At 58.0% G+C, this 20121-nt stretch overlaps 2 protein-coding genes across 3 annotated transcripts; both read left to right on the forward strand.

The window, feature by feature from the left end:
- Positions 1-3893: 3893 nt before the first annotated feature.
- Positions 3894-7623, forward strand: HMX3 (H6 family homeobox 3; the record flags this gene model as incomplete). The annotated part of the gene is made up of 2 exons (XM_082406814.1): positions 3894-4293; positions 4916-7623. The coding sequence occupies 2 exons, from the start codon at positions 3894-3896 to the stop codon at positions 5587-5589; spliced, it is 1074 nt and encodes a 357-aa protein (XP_082262940.1). The 3' UTR covers positions 5590-7623.
- A 2349-nt stretch (positions 7624-9972) lies between these two features.
- On the forward strand, positions 9973-18722 carry HMX2 (H6 family homeobox 2). Of its 2 annotated transcripts, none has more exons than XM_082408038.1 (3): positions 9973-10044; positions 16046-16314; positions 17256-18722. In XM_082408038.1, exons 2-3 carry the CDS (start codon positions 16047-16049, stop codon positions 17810-17812), a joined length of 825 nt encoding a protein of 274 aa, XP_082264164.1. In that variant the 5' UTR covers positions 9973-10044; position 16046; the 3' UTR covers positions 17813-18722. The 2 variants fall into 2 exon arrangements, with proteins under 2 accessions (XP_082264164.1, XP_082264165.1); XM_082408039.1 differs by lacking the exon at positions 9973-10044 and adding an exon at positions 15372-15554.
- Positions 18723-20121: the final 1399 nt, after the last annotated feature.

Here is a 20121-nt window from a genome sequence, read left to right on the forward strand (position 1 = left end):
CTGTTTGAAGAAGAAGGACCCTATGGAAGGAAGCAGAAGTTTTTAGAGAATATGGAAATACACCCTCCCCAGGAGCTCATACTTGCTGACATGTATGTGTGCATGTGTATACATGTGCTGTGCATGTGTGGTGGGGATGAGAAGGCAGGTGCCATCCTAAGCACCCTTTGTCAGACCTCATTCTTTTGGGTAAAAGTCGGGTGTTAGTCACTAGCGTCTCCAGGCCCCCTCTGCCCTCTTAGCTGCTTGTTCTCTCTGCACAGTGCTGCAGAGGCCCTGCTCTGCCCAGCCCACCTGCCTTGGAGCAGCCTGCGAGGGGGCCCTCCAGGGGTCCTGCTGCTGGGGCTCCTTTAGGTTTTGTAAAATGCGTCACCAAAGACCTCAAGTTCTCATTAAACCTTTTAAAAACTGCTTTTGGGTATGAACAGGCTATCTGAAGGACCCTAATCAGCTAGGCAAATCCTCTGCAATGGAAACTGAGTCCGTTCATTCATTCACTCCTTCATTCACTCAGGCATTAACAAGCGGTTACTGAGCACCAGTGGTTGGCCAACTGTGCTCTGAGTCCTGGGAAGAGGAATGAGACAGGCCCACCGCCCTTCCAGCAGCTCACATCTAGCCTGCAGTCAGGGTGGGAACCTAAGGGATCAGTTACAAGCGGGAACATAAAATGTACCCTAAAACAGGGTCAGGAAAGGAGGGAGGGAGGGTGAGAGACAGGACCATTTCCTACGGTGGCCAGGTAAAGATCAGCAGAGATCTGCAGGTGTTTCACTCTGTTTCTCCCGGAATCCAGAGAAAACGTGCTTTTGTTCTCAAGCCAACGCCGGGAAGGGTAAGACCGCCGGGGTTTTAAATGCTTTGTGCCTGGACGGTGGTTTCTCCCGCGCAGCCAACAGGTTTGGTTTAGAGGATGTCCCATAGAGGGCGCTGTTTGCCTGACTTTGAAAGCAGTTGCGGGCGCAAGTAAACCGAGGCAACACCACTCGCCAGAGGGCGAGTGAAGGGCTGTGTTCGCGCCTGGGGCCTTATGTCCACGAGCTTTCTGGAAGTGGGAGGGGAAAAAAGATTTAATCTGCGTTTCTGGCTGTTCAAACCCAGCATCCCTGAAGCTTAGGGGACGGGCTGGGGGTGCTGATACCTGAGCATCTCCTCTCTCCCTGGTCAAAACGCACACACAAAAGCCAGCGTACCTGTGCGCCCTGGGAGGGAAGACACCGGGAGAACTTGGGTCAAGAGAGAGTGAGGCTCCGGTAGCGGCGCCGCAGGTGCAGGGACTACTGTCCCAGAGGACTCTTCTCCCGCTAGCCTGCACCCCTCCCCATCTGGGTCTAGTCCCCAGTTGCAATCAGCCAAGAGACCACTTCCTCAGTCAGAACTTTTCGGCGACGTCTGCTGAACGCTTCTTTTTCCTGGGAGGCCAGCAGCTTTTCCGCTTGTTTCAGCTTAAAGGCAGCTCCATGCGTCAGAACTTTGGCCAAGTTTGCACGCCTCTGCCTCGAACGGGAGAGCTCCCAAAACGCAAGCGCGCACACACAGACACGCAGGGGCCTCTTCGTCACACCCTCTGCCGCTTGGCCGGAGGGTGTGGGCGCTGCCCACCGAACGGGTTTGGACATAGGCCCCTCGAGCTATTTCTGCAGTTGGAGAGAAAATGACTTCTGGGTGTCCAGCACCCAGTGTTGGGTGACCTTGGCCTGGTCTCCTCCTCTCTGGGAGCCTGTTTCTATCTATAAAACCTGAGTGTGAGATCCACCCTGTTCGAATCTCAGGGCTGTAACTGGCTCCAATCAGATTTTTGGATGGAATAGCATTTTATATTCCAGTAAAGCCCTGGACAAACTCAAGGGAGTAATGAGAATGAAAATAATAATTGTTTATGGAAGTACCATTTACAATGCTTCCAGGTTCCCAAAGCAAATCAATATAGGGCTCACTACTGTAGGTGAATGTTTGGTGAAAGAAGCGTTAAATGTGCCCTTCGAGATTTGGTGGGGGAGGGTCTGAAGTCCCAGATCGGAAAATAAAACATACCCACTTCTCAACTGGGTAACCAAAGCGGTCGCGCCTGCCAATGCAGGGCAGCTTTGAGTTAGCTGAGGGCTTGATCTAACAAAAAAAGGCGATGGTAAAGGAAGGGGCCACAAAAAGACCTCGGGTGTATGGAAGCTCACAACGGGTGGAGGGGAGTGACGGCCACTTTTCCACCTTTCTCTGACCAGGGAGCTGTCTCTTGGGAAGGGACCCCACAAGTAATTCTGGTTTATTTGATGCTTAAGCTTAGAGTCTTAGATGCCTGTCTTCCGGCTTTCTTGTGCAATTTGGAGAGTCGTTTTTAAAGTCCATGGAGTAGAGTAACCGTCCGCGCAGCTCACAGGTCCAGCAGGGTTCTCTAGGGACTTGACGGCAGGCGGGACGTGCTGCGGTGTCGCTGCCAAAGCCGCCACAGAGGAAGGTACGCCATTGTGCCTTCGGTTCGCACTGCTCCTCTTAAAGCTTTAGGCAGCTCCAAAGGCTGACGAGAGAGACTTCCCGGGAGAAAGTGCAGTCTTCGGGGCAGCAGGCTCAGAGTTGATCGTCAAGGTTTGGGTCCCGTCGACCAGAGGAAAAGAATGCCCTGCAGAGCGTAGCCGTCGGTGCCGAGATGCCGCTGCCCCACCGCCCCACCAAGTGACGCGCGGGCGTCAGCCTGTTCTGCGCGCACACCTGGGTGCGCAGAGACGCACAACCACTCCCGCTCTCCGGGGAAGGCTCACCCTTCGGTTTCCCAAGGCCAAAGGCCAAGGCCACGCGGATTTCTGAGACGGCTGACGCAGTGCAAGGACTTACACCCCGATTCCCTTCCTATCGACTAGATGGTGGGTGGGGAACCCAAATCCCCCTCTTCCTGGCCGCGCCTTTAGCAAGCTTTAGGGGAAATGCTGAGGTCGCTGGACCCCCAAAGGGTAGGAAAGTGCTGAGTTCACCGCGGGCCGGAGGCCGAGTCCTGCCTCCTGGGCCGGCGCTGCGTGGCTCTCCAGCTGAGTGGGGGCGGAGGGCCGCTGCCAAACCCCTGGGGGCGGGGAAGAGGCAGCTGCGAGCGCGGATAACCCCGAGGTGACCCGGGCGGGCCTGGACCGCCCCTTCCCCCTCCCGCAGGCCAGGCGGCTGGAAGCGGGTCCCCGAGCTGCAGGGGGGAGAGGGAGGCGCGGGCTCCAGGAGCCGCGGCTGTCAGTGCGCTCCGGCCGGGGGCGCCGCCGGCTCAGCGTCCCTAGTTCGCCTCCTGCGCTCGCCGGAGCGCTCCGAGTGCCTCTTTAGCAGGAGCCAATATCCTTTTGTGCTAATAGGCTTGTCCTCATTTGCTGCCTAATTGGACTATATAAAGCCAATAATAGGCGGGCTCTTATAGCCCGAAGCCAAAGCGCCAAAATCCGAGGGAAGGCGAGGAGGGGGCAGTGGCGGAGGCGGCTGCGGGACCCGGGCTCGGCTGCGCCTTCGCCTGCCTAATCCCATTTGCCATTGTACGCGCCCAATCGCCGTATACTCCCCGCATTTAACTTGGATGACATTTTGATTTCATCATTAGCATCCGGCGCCGGATTGACGCAGCCCCAAGCCGGGGACTGCTCTAGCCGCCTCCTCCCCGGGAGCTGCAGCCGCCGCCTAGCCGCCTCGCTCCCTCGGTGCCGCTACGGGGCCGCTCCCCGCCCCTCAGCACCCCTCCCCCATGCGAGCCAGCCCCGGCCGGGTCCTCACCCCGCCCTCCTGCCGTTGGATTTGCGCCCGGGGCGGCCCCCGACTTTGCGCCCCGTAGTTGAGTTCCGTTTATGGTCTGATTTCCGGCGCCCGTCTGCTCGCCCGGCCGCCTGCCTGTCCCGTTCCCTCCCTCCCGGGGACCCGGAGGAGAGGGGACAATGCCGGAGCCCGGGCCGGACGCCCCCGGCACCGCTAGCGCGCAGCCCCCGCCGCCGCCGCCCCCGCCTCCCGCGCCCAAGGAGTCCCCATTCTCCATCAAGAACCTGCTCAACGGAGACCACCACCGGCAGCCCCCTAAGCCGCAGCCGCCCCCACGGACGCTCTTCGCTCCGGCCTCGGCCGCCGCCGCCGCCGCCGCCGCCGCCGCCGCTGCGGCCAAGGGGGCCCTGGAGGGCGCCGCGGGCTTCGCGCTCTCGCAGGTGGGCGACCTGGCTTTCCCCCGCTTTGAGATCCCGGCGCAGAGGTTTGCCCTGCCCGCGCACTACCTGGAGCGCTCCCCGGCCTGGTGGTACCCCTACACCCTGACCCCCGCTGGCGGCCACCTCCCACGACCTGAAGGTACCGACCTCTCTTTGAACTTTCGTTGTCCTCCCTGCGCGCCTGTCCCAGCCCGGTCCGCGCTGCCTTGCACCGCAGCCCTGGGACCCCCGCACCCTCAAACGCGCCGTTTGGCCGGCTTCCTCCGTCCCCTGGCTTGCAACTCCTGCCCGCGCGCTCTGTTGCGCTGCTAGGGAATCCAATCCCACTTGGTGAGAAAACAAATGGAGTTGGAGTCCGGGGCGCGGCGCTTCCCGGGAAGGTGGCCTCGGGCATGAATGGGGAGGCTTTAGGTGGCTGGGACTGGGGACCTGGCCTGGATGGAGGGAGTGACCCCGGCGGGCCCAAGCTGGAGGCAAATCTCCGCGGGCCCCCGGCGAGGGAACTGAGGGAAAGAAAGGAACCGGCCGTGCTGCCCACTCCGGGTCTCCCTAGCCTCTCCTCGGAAGAAGGTTGGATGCCAGGATGTGGCGCCCCTCTTCTGGCCCAGCCGGGAAGGAGGAGGCCCGCGGGAATGGTGAGGCCTCGCGGCCTGGGGCCCAGAGGCCGGCGCGGGTTGAGCCTGCCGCTCCCAGGCGCCAGGCCTCGCTGAAGGCTGTGTCCGTGTGCGTGTGTGTGCGTCCGTCTGTCTGTCTCTCTCCAGCCTCGGAGAAGGCCCTGCTACGAGACTCCTCCCCCGCATCGGGCACCGACCGCGACTCCCCGGAGCCGCTGCTTAAAGCCGACCCGGACCACAAGGAGCTGGACTCCAAGAGCCCGGACGAGATCATTCTGGAGGAGAGCGACTCGGAGGAAGGCAAGAAGGAGGGCGAGGCAGCGTCGGGCGCGGCCGGGGCGAGCGTGGGAGCGGCGGCGGCGACGCCGGGCGCCGAGGACTGGAAGAAGGGCGCAGAGAGCCCGGAGAAGAAGCCCGCGTGCCGCAAGAAGAAGACGCGCACGGTCTTCTCGCGCAGCCAGGTCTTCCAGCTCGAGTCCACCTTCGACATGAAGCGCTACCTGAGCAGCTCGGAGCGCGCCGGCCTGGCCGCGTCGCTGCACCTCACCGAGACGCAGGTCAAGATCTGGTTCCAGAACCGCCGCAACAAGTGGAAGCGGCAGCTGGCAGCCGAGCTGGAGGCGGCCAACCTGAGCCACGCCGCGGCGCAGCGCATCGTACGGGTGCCCATCCTCTATCACGAGAACTCGGCGGCCGAGGGCGCGGCGGCCGCGGCCGCGGGGGCCCCGGTGCCAGTCAGCCAGCCGCTGCTCACCTTCCCGCACCCCGTGTATTACTCTCACCCAGTGGTCTCGTCCGTGCCGCTGCTCCGGCCCGTCTGAGGCCCGAGAGGGGAGGATGAGGGAGCGCCCGGCCCCCTTCCCAGACCCCAGAGGAGACTGGGCCGGGCCGGGGGCACAGAGACCTCCAGCGGCCTTCGGGAACCGGGGCTTCGGCGCGCGGCTCCGGCCTCCCCTCCCCTAATCGGTAGCGTTTTGTAAGTATTTGCAATGCATTTTCGTGCAATTCACCCCTAATGGATTTGAGGCGCTTCCCCTCTTACTTTTGGTTTTGGTTTATATTAAGAGAAAGCAGGAAAAAGACAAAATTCCCAGGTCAAATATTTCGGCTGAAAGCTTTTGCAAGATGTGCCACCCTCCCCCACCCCCGCCCCCGCCCCCAGTTTGCATTGCGCTGTGGCTTTTTGGTTTTATTTTTATGGAAGGAAAGTAAGCGCAAATCCTGAACCCCTCTGATTGATTCATCTTCTATAGAACTATTTTCAGAAGTCGAGAGAGAGAGAGAGAGAAAGAGAGAGAGAAATTCACGTTGTAGTACTTTTATTTCTGGATTTCTGGGTGTGGTTCTTCCTCTCCACTCCCAATCAGATATTCCCCAGTTTTCAGAACCTGAGCAGCCTCTCATAAGAACCCCGACTCAGGCCACTTTTCTCTCCCCTGCAGAGGTCTGTCACAATTGACCTCTTCATCTGTCCTTTTTGGGACCGATGAATTCTCTAAGTGTTTAAAGGGAAAAGACGAGGCAGCCCCAAATCAGACTTCTGATTATTGAAACAACTACACATCTGGCCTGGTGTGGATGGTCTTATTTATTAGCAGCCTATATTGGGGGAATTTCATTTGTTGGTAAATTATTATTAATATTACCATTATTACTTTGTTCCCTATTTTGAGAGAATATTTCAATATTAAAAAAAAACCTTATCTTTTATCCTCTCCACCTCCCGTTTTGTTCTGCAGTAACTGTTGTACTTTTGACCTGTGCAATACTGAACAAAATTTCCTGAGATCCTGCTTCTTCCTCCACGGAGAGAAGCAGACGTCTTCAATGTATAATCCCGGTCATTCGTTTATGAGGAAGAAATTAAGAAGGGGAAAGGGGGAAGGAAGGAAACAAGGATAGGTAGCGATTCTCAAAGGAGTAAGATAGGCATACTGGAGCGCTTTAAGTGAAGGACAATCAATTTAGGAGAATTTTAACTTATTTGATAAATGTACAGATTTCTTGTAAAGTTCACCCTCAACTCCTCAGGGCTCCTTGCTCTGCCACCCAATCTGTTTTCTTTCTGTCGGCTACACCTGTTGTTCTGCGATAGTTTGTCCCTCCCACCCATCTCCCTCACCTCTGCCCGGATTCAGTCGCTTTTTAAGAAAAAAGAGGGAAAAAAAATCACAAAATATTGTTACACTTAATGTTGTCGTGAAATGGAATTAATTAAAAAGAAAAGAAAAGCGAGGCATTTCCTGTTGCCAGAGTGTGTAACTTTGGACGATTTTCCCCAGAGCAGGTGTCTGCGAACTCTCTTCCGCCTCGCTCTCTGGCTGCCTCTGCAATGGCCGAGTCCGACCTGGACGCACATCCCTATAATCCAGGAGGCGGCGGAGACAGAGGCGGCTTTGTTCGCGACCAGATCCGCTCTCTCCCCAGTACCGTACGCCTCCTGAAACGCCCTGTGAGCAAGGGAAGAATGCGGGGCGGAACGGGTGAGGACCCGGGCTTATCTAGTTCGCGGAATTGAGCGCAGCGACAGCCGCGAGCTCAGAGACCGCTGGTATTTCCGATCGCAGGGCAGCAGCCTCGCATTCCGTTCCCAGACCGTGGGGTCCTTTGGGAGCTGCGGGCTTTTGGGCAGAACATCCCTGAGCACTCACTGGGCCTGAGCGGGGTCGGCTCCGGCTGCCTCCAGGGTGGGGGGAGGGAAGAAGGGAGTGAACTTGGAGTTTAGCTGCGGCCGAGGCAGATCGCGATGTCCAGCTGGGAGAGGCCAGGCTGCGAGCGGGCGACCCCAGGGAGGCCAACCAGCCCTAGGGACGGCGGCTCCCAGCTCCGGGACAGGGAGGCCTCCGTAAGCCTGGAGCAACTGTGGCTCCCGGGGCGGCTCGGGTGTGGGTGCGGTCATGGTGTGTCCAGTGCCGGGGAGCAGAGAACACCCGACTGCGGTGGCGACAACCGAGAGGACTTTGCCTCCTCCCGGCCAGATCCTTTTCTGTGCACCGCGCCCAAAGCCTCACGGGCGCAGGGTTTCTCTGGGCCCTGTACCCCGATCCCGGCAGACGCCGGGAAGTGCAGCGCTAGCGGTTCCCAAGCTCCTGCCGGGCGCCCGGCCTCCGCGCACCGGGTGGGCGGCCTGCCGAGCGCGGCGCTCCCGGAGCTGCTCGCGAGCGCGGGCCCGGAGGGCGGAGCAGGTGCTTGGGCGCCCCTTGCCAACGCGGCGCGACTGCCTGCCCTAGGGCGTGGGGTCTGCACGCCCAGCTCCTGGCAGGGCGCGTTTGAAGCTGGGGAGCCGAGAAAGGGGAGACGGTGAAGATCCCTGTGATCACACCGCGGGCGCGTCCGCTGGGGAGCGCCTGCACGCGCTCCCATTCCCTCTCCCCGAGCTTTACAGTTGCAGTTGCTCAAACCCAATCCACACGATTGATTCTTCTGCGGCTGAAACGTCAAGTATCGTTACCTATGGATGGGAAACTGCCTCCAAATAAACTGGCATGTGTAGTTATGGCAAAATTTTAGCCTGGACCTCAGTGAAGATGGATCTCCTTTTATTTTCCTCTGGTTTGGGATAAAAACGAGGGCATGTGTCACAAATGAAAAATAAACAGAAATTCGGGGTCCAAATATGTTGTTCCTTGTGTTACCTGCAAACACAGTGATGCCTTTTACTGTTGGCAATACTAACTGCAGGACAGGCCAATAACAGCTCATTAAAAATAATGTTGCAATAGCAAACACGTTCTTAGATTTTACAGCCAGAACACGATGTTATCAAACGCCAAGAAAATACTTCTTTATTTGTGTTTGGATTCTAGAAAATGGTTCTTGACTGACCTGGTCTTTACAAAGTCGAGAAATAACTGGTTCTCCACACGCACAGTTTGTTCTTTGTCCTGCTCCTGCAGCCTCCCTTTCCCTCCCTTTGAGGACCCCGTTGCCCTAGGCCGGTGAGTGCCTCCCAGGAGCCAAGGTGAAGCCCTGGGGGAGGAATGTGGTTCGGCCGTTGCCTGGGACTGGCGGTGACATGAACCTAGAAGCCTGCCCAGGCGGGAAACTTCTGCTTCGCTCCCGTCGGCGGGGGGTCGTGGTATTTCTCACAATGCAAGAGACAGGGAGCACGGAAGCTTCTCCCCGAGCACGAAGCATCCTAGGCTCTACTGCAAGCGTTCGTGTCAGGAGAGGCCAAGACAGCACTTTGATGGAACTGTCACATCCCGAGAGCTAGCCTGGGGCCGTCTTCCCCCCACACAGAATGCTTCTCTAGGCGATGCCTCTGCAGGGATTGCCAGGAGCTTCTGGAACTGCTCAGCAGAAGGGGCTATGTGGCGGAGTGAGCGTACCTCCACTCAACTCCTCCAAGAAATCCCTAGGACACTGAGCCAACATCCCCGGTTTTATCCTTTCATCTTCCCTCCCTTCAGATTGTGGAACCCAGCCTTCTCTCCTAGCCTAACTTCAGATCCTTCCCTATTGGCACCCCCAATTAATCAAGCCAGTGCAATGGCAGCGGCTTCCTGGCTTAATCCTCTCCGCATCATCCAGACACACATGCAAACAACATACAGGATACGCTCACCCTCAAGGATGATATGAAACGCTCACTGGCCCCCCCCCCCACACTTCTGTTAGACCTCCTAACAGACACCATATCCAGGGGCTCCCAGGGCCCAACCTGTATATGTGTTTAGCATCACATATACATAGTGATCACATAGCAGCACAGACACAGAGAGGCACACTTTGTTCTGGGTGACCCTGGGCAGCTGGTTTTCTCTGATGGTCCCAGGCTAAGGCAAGCTGGGAAGAACCTTGTGGAAAGGATTGGGCAGGGAGCGAGGTGGTGCTCCTACTTCTGGGGCATGAAGCTTGAAATCCTCTGGGCAGAGATGCCTCATGTTCCCTCGTCACAAGCCACCTGGGACAAACTATGGGAGCCGCCATCATCCCACTTCAGACCCCCATATACCTATGGGCCAGGACCTCACTCGGAGCCGGGGTCCTCCCAGGGCTGGGCTTTGCGGCTCTGAGTGCCCGGGAGCGTCTCCGGGCCCTGGGAGACCAGAGAGCCAGCTCTCGAGCTGTTTCTGCTGGCAACACAGATGTATTTCTTTTATTTGGTGGTAAATAGAGCGGGTGTGTGTACTTCAAACTAGAGCAAGACAGATATAAACTGCCCCACCCCCGCCACTGGGCCCTCATTCTGAGCCAGGACGTCCCCTGGCACGCCAGAGCCCCAGAGTGCGCGCTGGAGGGTGGAGCGGGGAGAAGGAGGAGGAGGCACGAAGGTCGGTGGGATTCGCTTTCTCATCTGCAAGAGCACGCTGGGTCCGCTGCAGCCCGGGCGATGGGAGCTGGGGTCTGAGCAGTGGGGGCCTAGAGGGCTGCACAGCCTTCAACCTTCGGGAGCTTTGGCGAGGGCTGCCTGGGCCCGGGCCAAGCACTCCAGCTTCTACTCCTCTGCGCGCGCGGGGCACCTGAACTTCCCTGGAAAGGCCCCGCGGGGACCGGAGACGTTGCAGAGCACCGCCCTGCCCGCCTCCAAGGCTCCATTTTGCCCCACCCCTCGCGCTTGTCCACGCCCCGAGTCCTGTGACCCATCCAGGAGGCTTCTTCCCCTCAGCGATCCAAACTTAGAACGCAAAGCGGCTAGGAAAAGACCACTCTACTGGGTCACCGCGACGGGGTCAGGGTGCAAAAACCATGAGCCCCATAGAAATCCTCACTCGGGGTCCAGAGCACAGCCGGGGAAGCCCCTGGGACGTCGCCCGCCCAGGCACTTACACCGGGCCAGGCAGAGGGGCTCCTCCACTCCTCCTCGCGGCTTCCCGCCCACTCTCTGCCCACCCCCTCCCGCCCAGTCTCTGCCTTCCGGGTGCGAGCGATCCGCGCGTCTGGGCGTACGCATATCGCGGTGTGCACGCCTTTGTGTGCACATGCGCCTGTCTGGGTGTGCAGGGCGAATGTTGACCCTTTGGCTTCACAAATAGTCGGGGAGGGGTGCTGTGGGTGGATGGCGGAAGAGAGAAAAGGGCTGTAAAGATAAGTGGGCCTGCTATACTTCGGAGCCCTGCCTAGTGACTCGGACCCGGATCTTGAGTTGAGATTTCGGACGCGCCAGTTCCCGAGCTTGCTTCTGCGGAAGTACCCTGGAGGCTTATCGGGTGGGGAGCCACAGCTTCTGGGGAATCCGGTCTCAGACAGCAGCGCAGTTGGGGCCAGTTATCCGCCAGGGCTTTCTCCCCACCATTCTGCCTCCAGGATCCCGTAGCACTTCAACCGTGTGTCCGGGCAATTCCCGAGACAAGAGACAAGAGATCGCTGGAAGCAGCGTGCATCCTCGGACAGTTCCCAGGAGATGCGCCCTTGTACTCGCCCAGGTCCCTTCCTTGGCTGCTGCTTCAGGCGATGCGTCTTCGCGGCGAAACTGCCCCAAATCTCTGTCGCCCGGTTTCCAAAAGGATCCCTTCTGGTTGCAGTGGACGGAGAGGAAAAAGAGTTGGGGGAGAGGTGTAGAGCGAGCGAGCGAGCGAGAGCGACTCGCAACAGCGAGTTGCGCCCATCATTTAGTCAGGAGCGACGAGGTGGAGTCACCTGGTGTGCCTCACCGGAGGGCTAAAGTCTTAAAGAAATAGAAAGAATTCCCTTCTCTCGTGAGCTCCTTCGCCGCCCTCGCCCCCCTTGGTGATGGAGTGCACGCATCAGATTTTCATCAAAGTTCTATTAAGTGAAACATAGGTTGCAGGGCACCCTTTGATTGAAACAGTTTAAATTTTAATTGTGTTTTTAATTTGACATATAGTTGCAGAAAGGAATGACACTGCGTCGCCAAGGGGCGGTCGATTTTCTTAATTTCTCCCAGAGGAATTGATGAGTCTATCAGGCCACTAGATTGGAAACCCATTAAAGCTCTCTGGTTAGGCTGTTAATTGGAACTTGATGGATGTGGGGAGGGGGGTGTTGGGACTCGGCTATGCTGATCCAATCTTCACGACTTTCTGTTTTCCAATAAATTACACAATTCATTTTCCAGCCGCAGATTACATAAATTGTACACCTCTGGGGCTCTCTTTTTCAAATAGGGAGCCCTTTTCCCCAAAAGCCTATTGCGAGATGTCATTTGCACCAAAGAACGAACAGCAGAGGCCCTTGAATGAAAATCGAAACATAATCAACGTTTATACTTAGAAAATTTATTGAGATCATTTTCTCTGGTATTTCCTTATTTTAAAGTTTGGACGTGCCATATATCATAATCCACTCACGTAAAGGGGGGGGTCAGACTGTGTTTAATATTTATCGAAGCTTGATTCCAAGATCAAACTTGTTTATGACTTCATCTGTCATTTCAGAGGGAGCCTTCTTCTACTATTACCCGGCTCAGCCAGCCTATTTCCCAACTGCCGCAGAGAAGAGAGGATCAATTTTTATTAGGCTCCTCGGCAAGTTTGCTCTGGGCCGCTTTAATGTTGAGCAGTGGCATAATCTCGGGACCTAAACTTTAAGCGTCCTTTCAGTCTCGGAAAGTTTATCACATTCCTTGGAACCCGTTTATGCCTAATTCCTAGGAAGGGTGGGGGGCATCCCGAAGATGATGAGGGGCCTTCCTCCTGGGTAGGGGCTGTTAATCTGACTGGAGTAGGGCGGGGCGCAGCTAGCCGGAGGCTTGGAGGGTGGGGTGGGAGGTGAGACTGAGTTGAAGAATTGCCACACTTGAGGGCAGAGAGATGGGGTGTCTGTGGGTGGTGGTTCCTGAAGCTTCAGGTTCCTGGGAGTGTGTTTGGCAGCTGCGTTGAGCCCAGGAGAGGGCGTGTGGGCCTCTGCACTCGCCGTGAAGTCTTGGGGACCGCCCCCCCAAATGCCCTAAAGGGATGGCGGGAAGATCGTGTCTTGGCCCTCTGGCCCCTGCCGTGGGACTGCTGTCTGCCCGAGGTGGGGGAGTCCCTGCAGGTGCCCAGTTGAAGAGACTGGAGGAGAGGGGAGTCTCCGCCACAGCCTCCCTGCCTCCGTCCTGCGCCACCAGCACCACTTCCCCGACTCAGTTCAGAGTGTGTCAGTGTGAGGCACACACTAGTCGGGGCTCAGTGAACGTTTGCTGACTGTGTGACTGCGAAAGCCTTTATGCAAGCACGTGCGTGAGGCTTCAGGCGTTCGCGTCTGAAGGTGCACAGAGCGTCAGGGTGGAGGAGGAGGGCGCACAGCACTTGGTTGTAGCGCGACGCTGTGTAGACGAGACCGTCAGAGGGAGAGGGAGTAGCGAGCAGGCGGAGAACGAGGCCAGATGGTTCCTTTTGACTTCCCTCCCAAACTAGCCCGCAGAGGCGGGTGGTGGCCTTTGTGGGGTAGCGAGGCCGCATGGTTTCTTATAGTCCTCAAGCCAGGCTGCACAGGTCAGCTCCCCAGTCCCTCGGCGTTCCCCGGTCTGAGAGCTGCTTCTCCGAGGCCCACCCCGGAGGCCCAGCTGCTGCCTCACTTGGTCACTGCTCTGGCTGAGGCCAACCCTGTGGGCCCTTGACTCCACCCAAACATTTGCCCCCGCGGTCCCGAGATGGCGGGGGTCCTCACAGTCTACCCCGCAGCCACTCCCAAGCTCAAGGCCAATGCATGCCCCGCCCCTCGCCCCTTCCAAAGAGTCAGGTATTGGCAGTGGAACAACCTTGGGCTTCAATCTTGCTTACTCTGCTTGGGCTGTTTTTTTGTTTTTCCTGAGCCTCAGTTTCTCTGCCTGTACATTGGGGGTGGGGGTGGGGTACAGATCTGCACCACAGGTTTGCTGTGAGGATTAAAGTGAAGAATGGTAGGATGCTCTCAGAATATTCCAGGTTGCCAGCACCAAGTATTTGCTAGCTCAGAAGTGTTCAACCAATGCCCTCCCTCTACCCCAAATCCTCTTTCGTCCCCAGTGGAGGGCAGGCTCAGCTCCTCCGGTCCGCCAATTTCCCGCCGGGTGGCTTCAGCCCGGGCCGGGAGACAGCACCCACTCAGGGTGCTTGCGGGAGGCGGAGAGGTCGCAGGCGGGTGAGAGTCGGGTGTTTGTTTTCAGGATGCGCCCTTCTACCCCCCAACCGTGCGGGAGCGCGCGGGACGGGCTGTGATGTGGCCCGGGAGCCTGCGCCGCGGCCCCGCACAGGGGGACGCACAAATTGTATTTCAGCACCGGGTCCTTCCGGGTTAATGAGCTGACACCATGATTAAAGCTGACCATTTGTAATGTGTCTCGACCCCGCCGCCGAGCCCTGAAGAGGTTAATGCGGTGACGGAGGCCGGCACCTGCCCCTCGCGGGCCTCCCGGGCCGTGGCGCACAGCCTCTGCCCACCCCCCGCCCCCTTGCCTGCCTCTGCCCCGGTTGCGCCGCCGACTCCTAATCAATTAGCCCATTAACGAGCCCTTGGAGGAGTTAAGTAGGGAGAGGTTCTGCCACGGGTAAGGCTGCAGTCGGTAACTCACCGCGGCTAATGATATTATAAGCGCTTTGCTCAATAACCCGGGCGCGGCGCGGGCGAGGAGGGAACTGCACCGTCATGGTGCAGCGTCTGGACATTTGTAGGGACTGATTCCAGAGTCTCCTCTCACCCTTGGCTGCATTTGGGGGGCACCCTAGGGTCAGGGCTCCCGGGATCATTTGGTCGAGCGGTCTCGAGGCCTCAGACCCAGGGGGTGGGGTTGTCTGAGCGCCTCGGAGCCTTGCTTCCACCTTCGGTTCCTCGACGCTTGTATAGACAGCTGTGCCCCCGAAACATTTTGCCTGCGCCGGACTGGTTCCACATCCTGTACCAGCTGATCTGGGAATTAAAAGAACAAGAGTCAGGGCTTTGAGGGGGCCGTGAGGATGAGGTAGGGAAATATGGTTAATTGAGCGCCCACCGCAAGCTGTGCTCAGAGTTAGGCGCTTTGACCTCATACAGCTTCTGCGAGGTAATCGTTGCTTCTCCCCCCAATTTTAGGAATGAGGAAACCGAGGCTCAGAAGGTTTACGTATCCTGTCCAAGGTCACCCAGCCATTTGAATACACTTTCTCTAATTCTAAAACCACGTCGCTCCCCTCACCTCCTTCTCTCCTTTCCTGGAGCGAAGCGCTTCTCTTTTTGCAGCAATTCCCTCACCTCCAATATTTGCCTAAAAGTGAGAGTCACTTATGGAACAGGAGGCCGAGCTCTGGGCTGTTTACAAAGGTTTACAGAGGACCTACTATGAGCTCCTAGTGATTCTAGGCTTTCCGGTGCTTTTTCATTCCTACCTAAGGCCATCCTCGAAACAGGTGAAGGGGAGATATTAACGAGAAGTTCATATCACCTATGAGGGCAGTGAGGCTCCGACTGGGACTTCACTTGTCCAAGTTCACGCAGCATGGAAATGAGGGTGCTGGGACTTGAACCCGGATCTCTTGAAACAAGATCTAGGGCTTCCCTCCCCCACCCCCAACGATATTGCAGCCCCGTTGGGCCTGTGACAGGGGTGGGGTCTGTAGGTGGGGAAGGGCACAAGTTGTCTGCTCCCAGGCCTCCCCGTTAAGCTCCCGGAAAGAGCATCAGTTCCTATGCGCACGCTCCTAAATCCCACGCCCCCCCCCGCCCCGCCTCCCGCGCCGGGCGCAGCGGTCTGCGGGGTGCCAGCCCTGCTTGCCTGCCCAGGCGAGAAGGAGTGAGTTTGGGGAGGGTCGTGGAACAGCCTGTGAGCCCCTCTGAGGGTGCGAGGACCCGTCGCCTATGGGAGGCGTCGGGTCACTCCAGCTGAGCCCCGAACTGCCCCTACCTCTCGAGAGGGCAGGGGTCCGAGCGATCAGTGTCGCCACACAGGGTAGGAACTTGGGCTGGAATCTATGTTGCTTTCGGTCCAGGCTGGTTGGACACAGCAAATGCCCGCCCGGCTCTTTGCGCGCTCCGGGGAGCACAGGCGCTGCGTGCGGGGCCTGGGCTTTTTTGAAATTTTCCGGGGCCGCTCGGCGGCGCTGCGATTGGCCGCGTCTGAGTAACCTCTATGCAAATGAGGCCGCGCCACCTCTGCGCCGCCGGGGACCCGGCGAGCTGGCGGGCAAGGAAGGGGCATTCGCGCCGGGGCTGGGCGGCCGCACCTAAAGCCGGGCGGGCACGGACCCCAGCGCAGCCGTCCGGTGCCCGCGTGTCCCCCGCGCGGAGGGGACGCCTCGCCAGCTTCGCCGCCCCCTCCCCCTAGCTCCCCTCCCCCCTCCCCCCCCCCCTCCGCCTGCCTGCTTGCCTGCCTGCACCACCTTCCACCCAGATCATCTCTAAAGGGAGTTCTTGGTTTCCTCCGATTTCTTATGAACCCAGGATGGGAAGCAAGGAAGATGCGGGCAAGGGGTGTCCGGCGGCCGGCGGCGTCTCCAGCTTCACCATTCAGTCCATCCTGGGCGGGGGCCCCTCGGAGGCGCCACGGGAGCCTGCCGGCTGGCCGACCAGGAAGCGCAGCCTGTCCGTGTCCTCGGAGGAGGAGGAGCCGGACGACGGCTGGAAGGCACCCGCCTGCTTCTGCCCAGACCCGCACGGCCCCAAGGAGCCCGGCCCCAAGCACCATCCCCCCATCCCCTTTCCTTGCCTGGGTAAGGATCGCACGCCCCCGGGTCAGCAGCGAGCAAGCTCTAGGGGAGGGAAGCTGTGCGGGGGCTCTCGCGTCGGCCCCCCCTCCCCTGGCCAGAGCCGCGGCCGCGCGGGGTCCAGCGCCGAGGGGAGGAGACGCGCGCTCGGTGCTGACTCCTCCGCCCGGCGGGCGCTCGGGAAGAAACCGGGAACACAGATGTCGCGCGGCGCGGTTTTGGGGAAGGTTGGGCTGGATGGAGAGTGTACCATAGTGGGTTGGGCACAGGGCCTGCCGCACGCATGGCTGTGCCCTCAATATCCCCTTTGCACATCTTATACTTTCTGCACACGAGGTCTGGAAGTCGGATCTGAGCGGTCGGTCCGTCTCTACCGCAATCTCTTTCAGCGTCTTTTTCTTCTCTCTCTCTTCCGCTCTCTCGACCTCTGCCTCTCTCTCTCTCTCTCCTTCTCCTCGGAATGATTAGCACTCAAAGATGATTGACAATGGTGCCTTTCGTAGATGGTTCCTCTTTACAACATCTGACCAAGGGGAGCCCCGCGTTAGTCCTTAGCGTGATTTCAGAACAAACGGCCTGTGAAATGATGCCACACTATAAAGCTCAGGGAACTCTTCCAGTTCAGTTATTACAAGGCAAAATCATCTTTTAAAATGATGCTAATGTCCCCCCTCCAGATCTCCTCCCCCTGTTGCCACACGTCCTTTCACGAAGCTGGGAGCACAGAGACCCCAGACTCGAAGTAGCTGGATCCCTGTCCTGTTGCTTTTCAAAAGCCGGGTGCCGGGCTTTGGGTTTCAGCGAGAGGGAGAGAAGAGGATGGGGGTGGGACCACGGAAGATGGGACCAAGGCTGCAGGCGCCTGCCAACCCCCTGGTTCCGGCGAGAGCTGGGGGTCTTTGAGGCTTCCCAACTCCATGGCCTTCCTCTTTGTTCTCACTCCCCAGGCACCCCCAAGGGCAGCGGAGGCGCGGGGCCGGCGAGCTCGGAGCGCACGCCTTTCCTTTCTTCTTCGCACCCAGACTTTAAGGAAGAGAAAGAGAGGCTCTTGCCCGCGGGCTCGCCGTCGCCGGGGCCCGAGCGGCCGCGGGACGGCGGCGGCGCCGAGAGGCAGGCGGGCGCGGCCAAGAAGAAGACGCGCACGGTCTTCTCGCGCAGCCAGGTGTACCAGCTCGAGTCCACCTTCGACATGAAGCGCTACCTGAGCAGCTCGGAGCGCGCCTGCCTTGCCTCCAGCCTGCAGCTCACCGAGACCCAGGTCAAGACTTGGTTCCAGAACCGCCGCAACAAGTGGAAGCGGCAGCTCTCCGCGGAGCTGGAGGCGGCCAACATGGCGCACGCGTCGGCGCAGACTCTGGTGGGAATGCCGCTGGTGTTCCGGGACAGCTCGCTGCTGCGCGTGCCGGTGCCGCGCTCGCTCGCCTTCCCCGCTCCGCTCTACTACCCGGGCAGCAACCTCTCGGCTTTACCGCTCTACAACCTCTACAGCAAGCTCGACTACTGAGCGGCCCGCCGGCCCCGCGCCGCCCGCCCGCTCCCCGCCAGCCTGGCGCGGGCTGCCCCCGCTCCGGAGCAGGGCGGCGCGTTTCCAGAAATATTACGAGATACACCATGTGTATTCGTTACCTCTTATTTATGGCCTCTGCCCTACTTTTTGTTTTGATTGTTTCTGGTATTTATCGGCATTCCTCCAGCCAGATCATCTGCTTTCTACCCCAAACAAACCAATACGTTTTGAAAACGATGTTCGAGGGGATGTTCTACGGTGGTGGTGGGAAAGGGAGTTTAGGCCAGATCGACATTGATCGGTAGGAAAAAAAATCAGAAAAACACCAGACCAGGTACATTCTTCTCCCCATATATACACCTGTATATATGCACACGCACACACGGCTGGCCGAGCCAGCCCTTGGGGGCTTTGAACAATGATCTCGACTCCTCTTTTCGTTTCCCTTGTCCCGAGGATGGGTAGGGGCGAAAGGGGGGGGGGGAGATTTCAGATCTGTAAATATTTTTAAAAAGAAAAAAATAAAACATTTTAAGCATCGTTGCTAACTTCGGTGGAATTGATTGTCCGGTGTGCTAACGCGCAGGTTTTCTCGCTTTTCCGTGGAAGAGCTTGCAGGCGGGCGTCAGAAGAGGTCGGGCTCGCCCCACGTGGAAGGTGGGGCGGGGGGTCAGAGGTTAAAGGTTGGGACCTTGGCCCCGCCGAGGCGGCACGTGGGCTGGAGGCGCACCCCTTTCCACTAGCTGGTGCCCGTAGTCTCCGCGCGGCGGAGGCTCACCTCGGCGGGAATCCAGCTCCGGAGCCCGCGCGGAGAGGTACAGATGGGGGGCGGCAGGCTTCACTGCCGAAGCGGTTGCCTCCTGGAACGAGCTTCTTTCCAGCCCTGGAAGCGCCTCGGGGTTGGCGGCAGCAGGGCGTCGTACGACGTGGTCCAACCTGTGACAGGAGCCTCCTCTCCGAGGGCACAGGGCAGGTGGGGCGGCGCTGCCTGGATCAGGTATAGAGCCCGGTTTGCTCGTCCCCCAGCCTGGCGCGACAGGCTTCCAGCCGCTCACGGTTCCCGAGCCGCGCGGTGCGGGAACAGGGCGCGGAAAGGCAGCACTTCGGCTGAGGAGGGATGAGGCCCGAGACTAGGCAAAGAAAGCGCGGGAGGCAAAGGCTCCTCCCCACACTGTTTTGTTGTTGTTGTTTATAGTTTGCATTGTGCGTGGCTAAGGGGTCGGGTCGCGGGCAAGCACGTGGCAGCGGGCACTGAATGGAACCCTGGCGCGCGGTTTGCGCGCCCACGGACCTCGGCGCCCCAGCACCTGCTGCCTCACCTTGTCTGGGCGGGCGCGGCACCGAGAGGACAGACGCGCGCGAGTGTCATGCAAATCGCAGTCTCGCAGTGTTAGATCGCAGCCACCTGTTCCTTGTAAAACGTCAGAAAAAAAAAAATTGCCTGAGCTTTGAGGATGCTGATGGTTCGGTGTCACGTGGGGCGAGCTCCCGGGTCCTCCTGCCTCCAGCCCCGGGCTACTCCTTAGCCGCTGCAAAGGTGCCGGGAGTCGGCAGCGCGGAGCCCGGATCCCATCCTCTCGTAGGGGAATATTTGCGTGACAGACCTGTCTCTCTGAGCCGAGAGGCATCGAAATTATCTGCATTTTATGAAAGTATGTAGGATATCTGTTACCCGTCTATGTGACCCGCAGTGTCATGTCTGAAATGCCTGGTGTCTTGTCCATTTGTGAGGTCATATTTTTTTATGTTAGATTTCATAAAATTCAAGAACACATGTGCCAATGCTGTTAGGTCAATTGCATTTATTTCATTTCAGCTGAGTTCAGTTCAATAAATATTTACTGAGCCCTAGTACTTGCTGAAAACTATGCCAGATATTGGCTAGTCAGAGAGAAAACAGAACTGACACTGGATCTGTTTTTTTCTGATTTATTTGGTACACATATTTCAATGAAGTTTTCTCTTTCCAGATAACCTGCTTTAAATTTTTCTTTCCTCTCAAGTTGCTATTTGAATATTCCATGCAGAAATAACCAAACTGCCTTCAAGGAACTACTTGTATAGGAATATTTCACCCATATCATTTTTGTCTGCACTTCAATAGATTACGTTTTTTAAGAAGAGATGATGGTTTTAACAGTATTGGGTCACTATATCCTTCTTGGGCTTACTTCTTTCATAGGAAGTTGTTTCCTGTAGGCAGTTAATGGCAGAGTGGTTTTTGCCCTTAAGATTTTAGGGATGATCCTTTTCCAGTTTGTCATATAGCGGGTACTTCACTTTTTTTACTAATCCAGAAATTAGTA

Source organism: Balaenoptera borealis (genome assembly GCF_965194805.1).
Source record: "Balaenoptera borealis genome assembly, chromosome: 10".
Taxonomy (NCBI): domain Eukaryota; kingdom Metazoa; phylum Chordata; class Mammalia; order Artiodactyla; family Balaenopteridae; genus Balaenoptera; species Balaenoptera borealis.

Coding starts and splice junctions, on each gene's coding strand:
- HMX2 (XM_082408038.1), top strand. CDS start 16,047: ATGGGAAGCAAGGAAGATGCGGGCAAGGGGTGTCCGGCGGCCGGCGGC. Junction 16,315..17,255: donor CATCCCCTTTCCTTGCCTGG/GTAAGGATCGCA, acceptor CTCACTCCCCAG/GCACCCCCAAGGGCAGCGGA.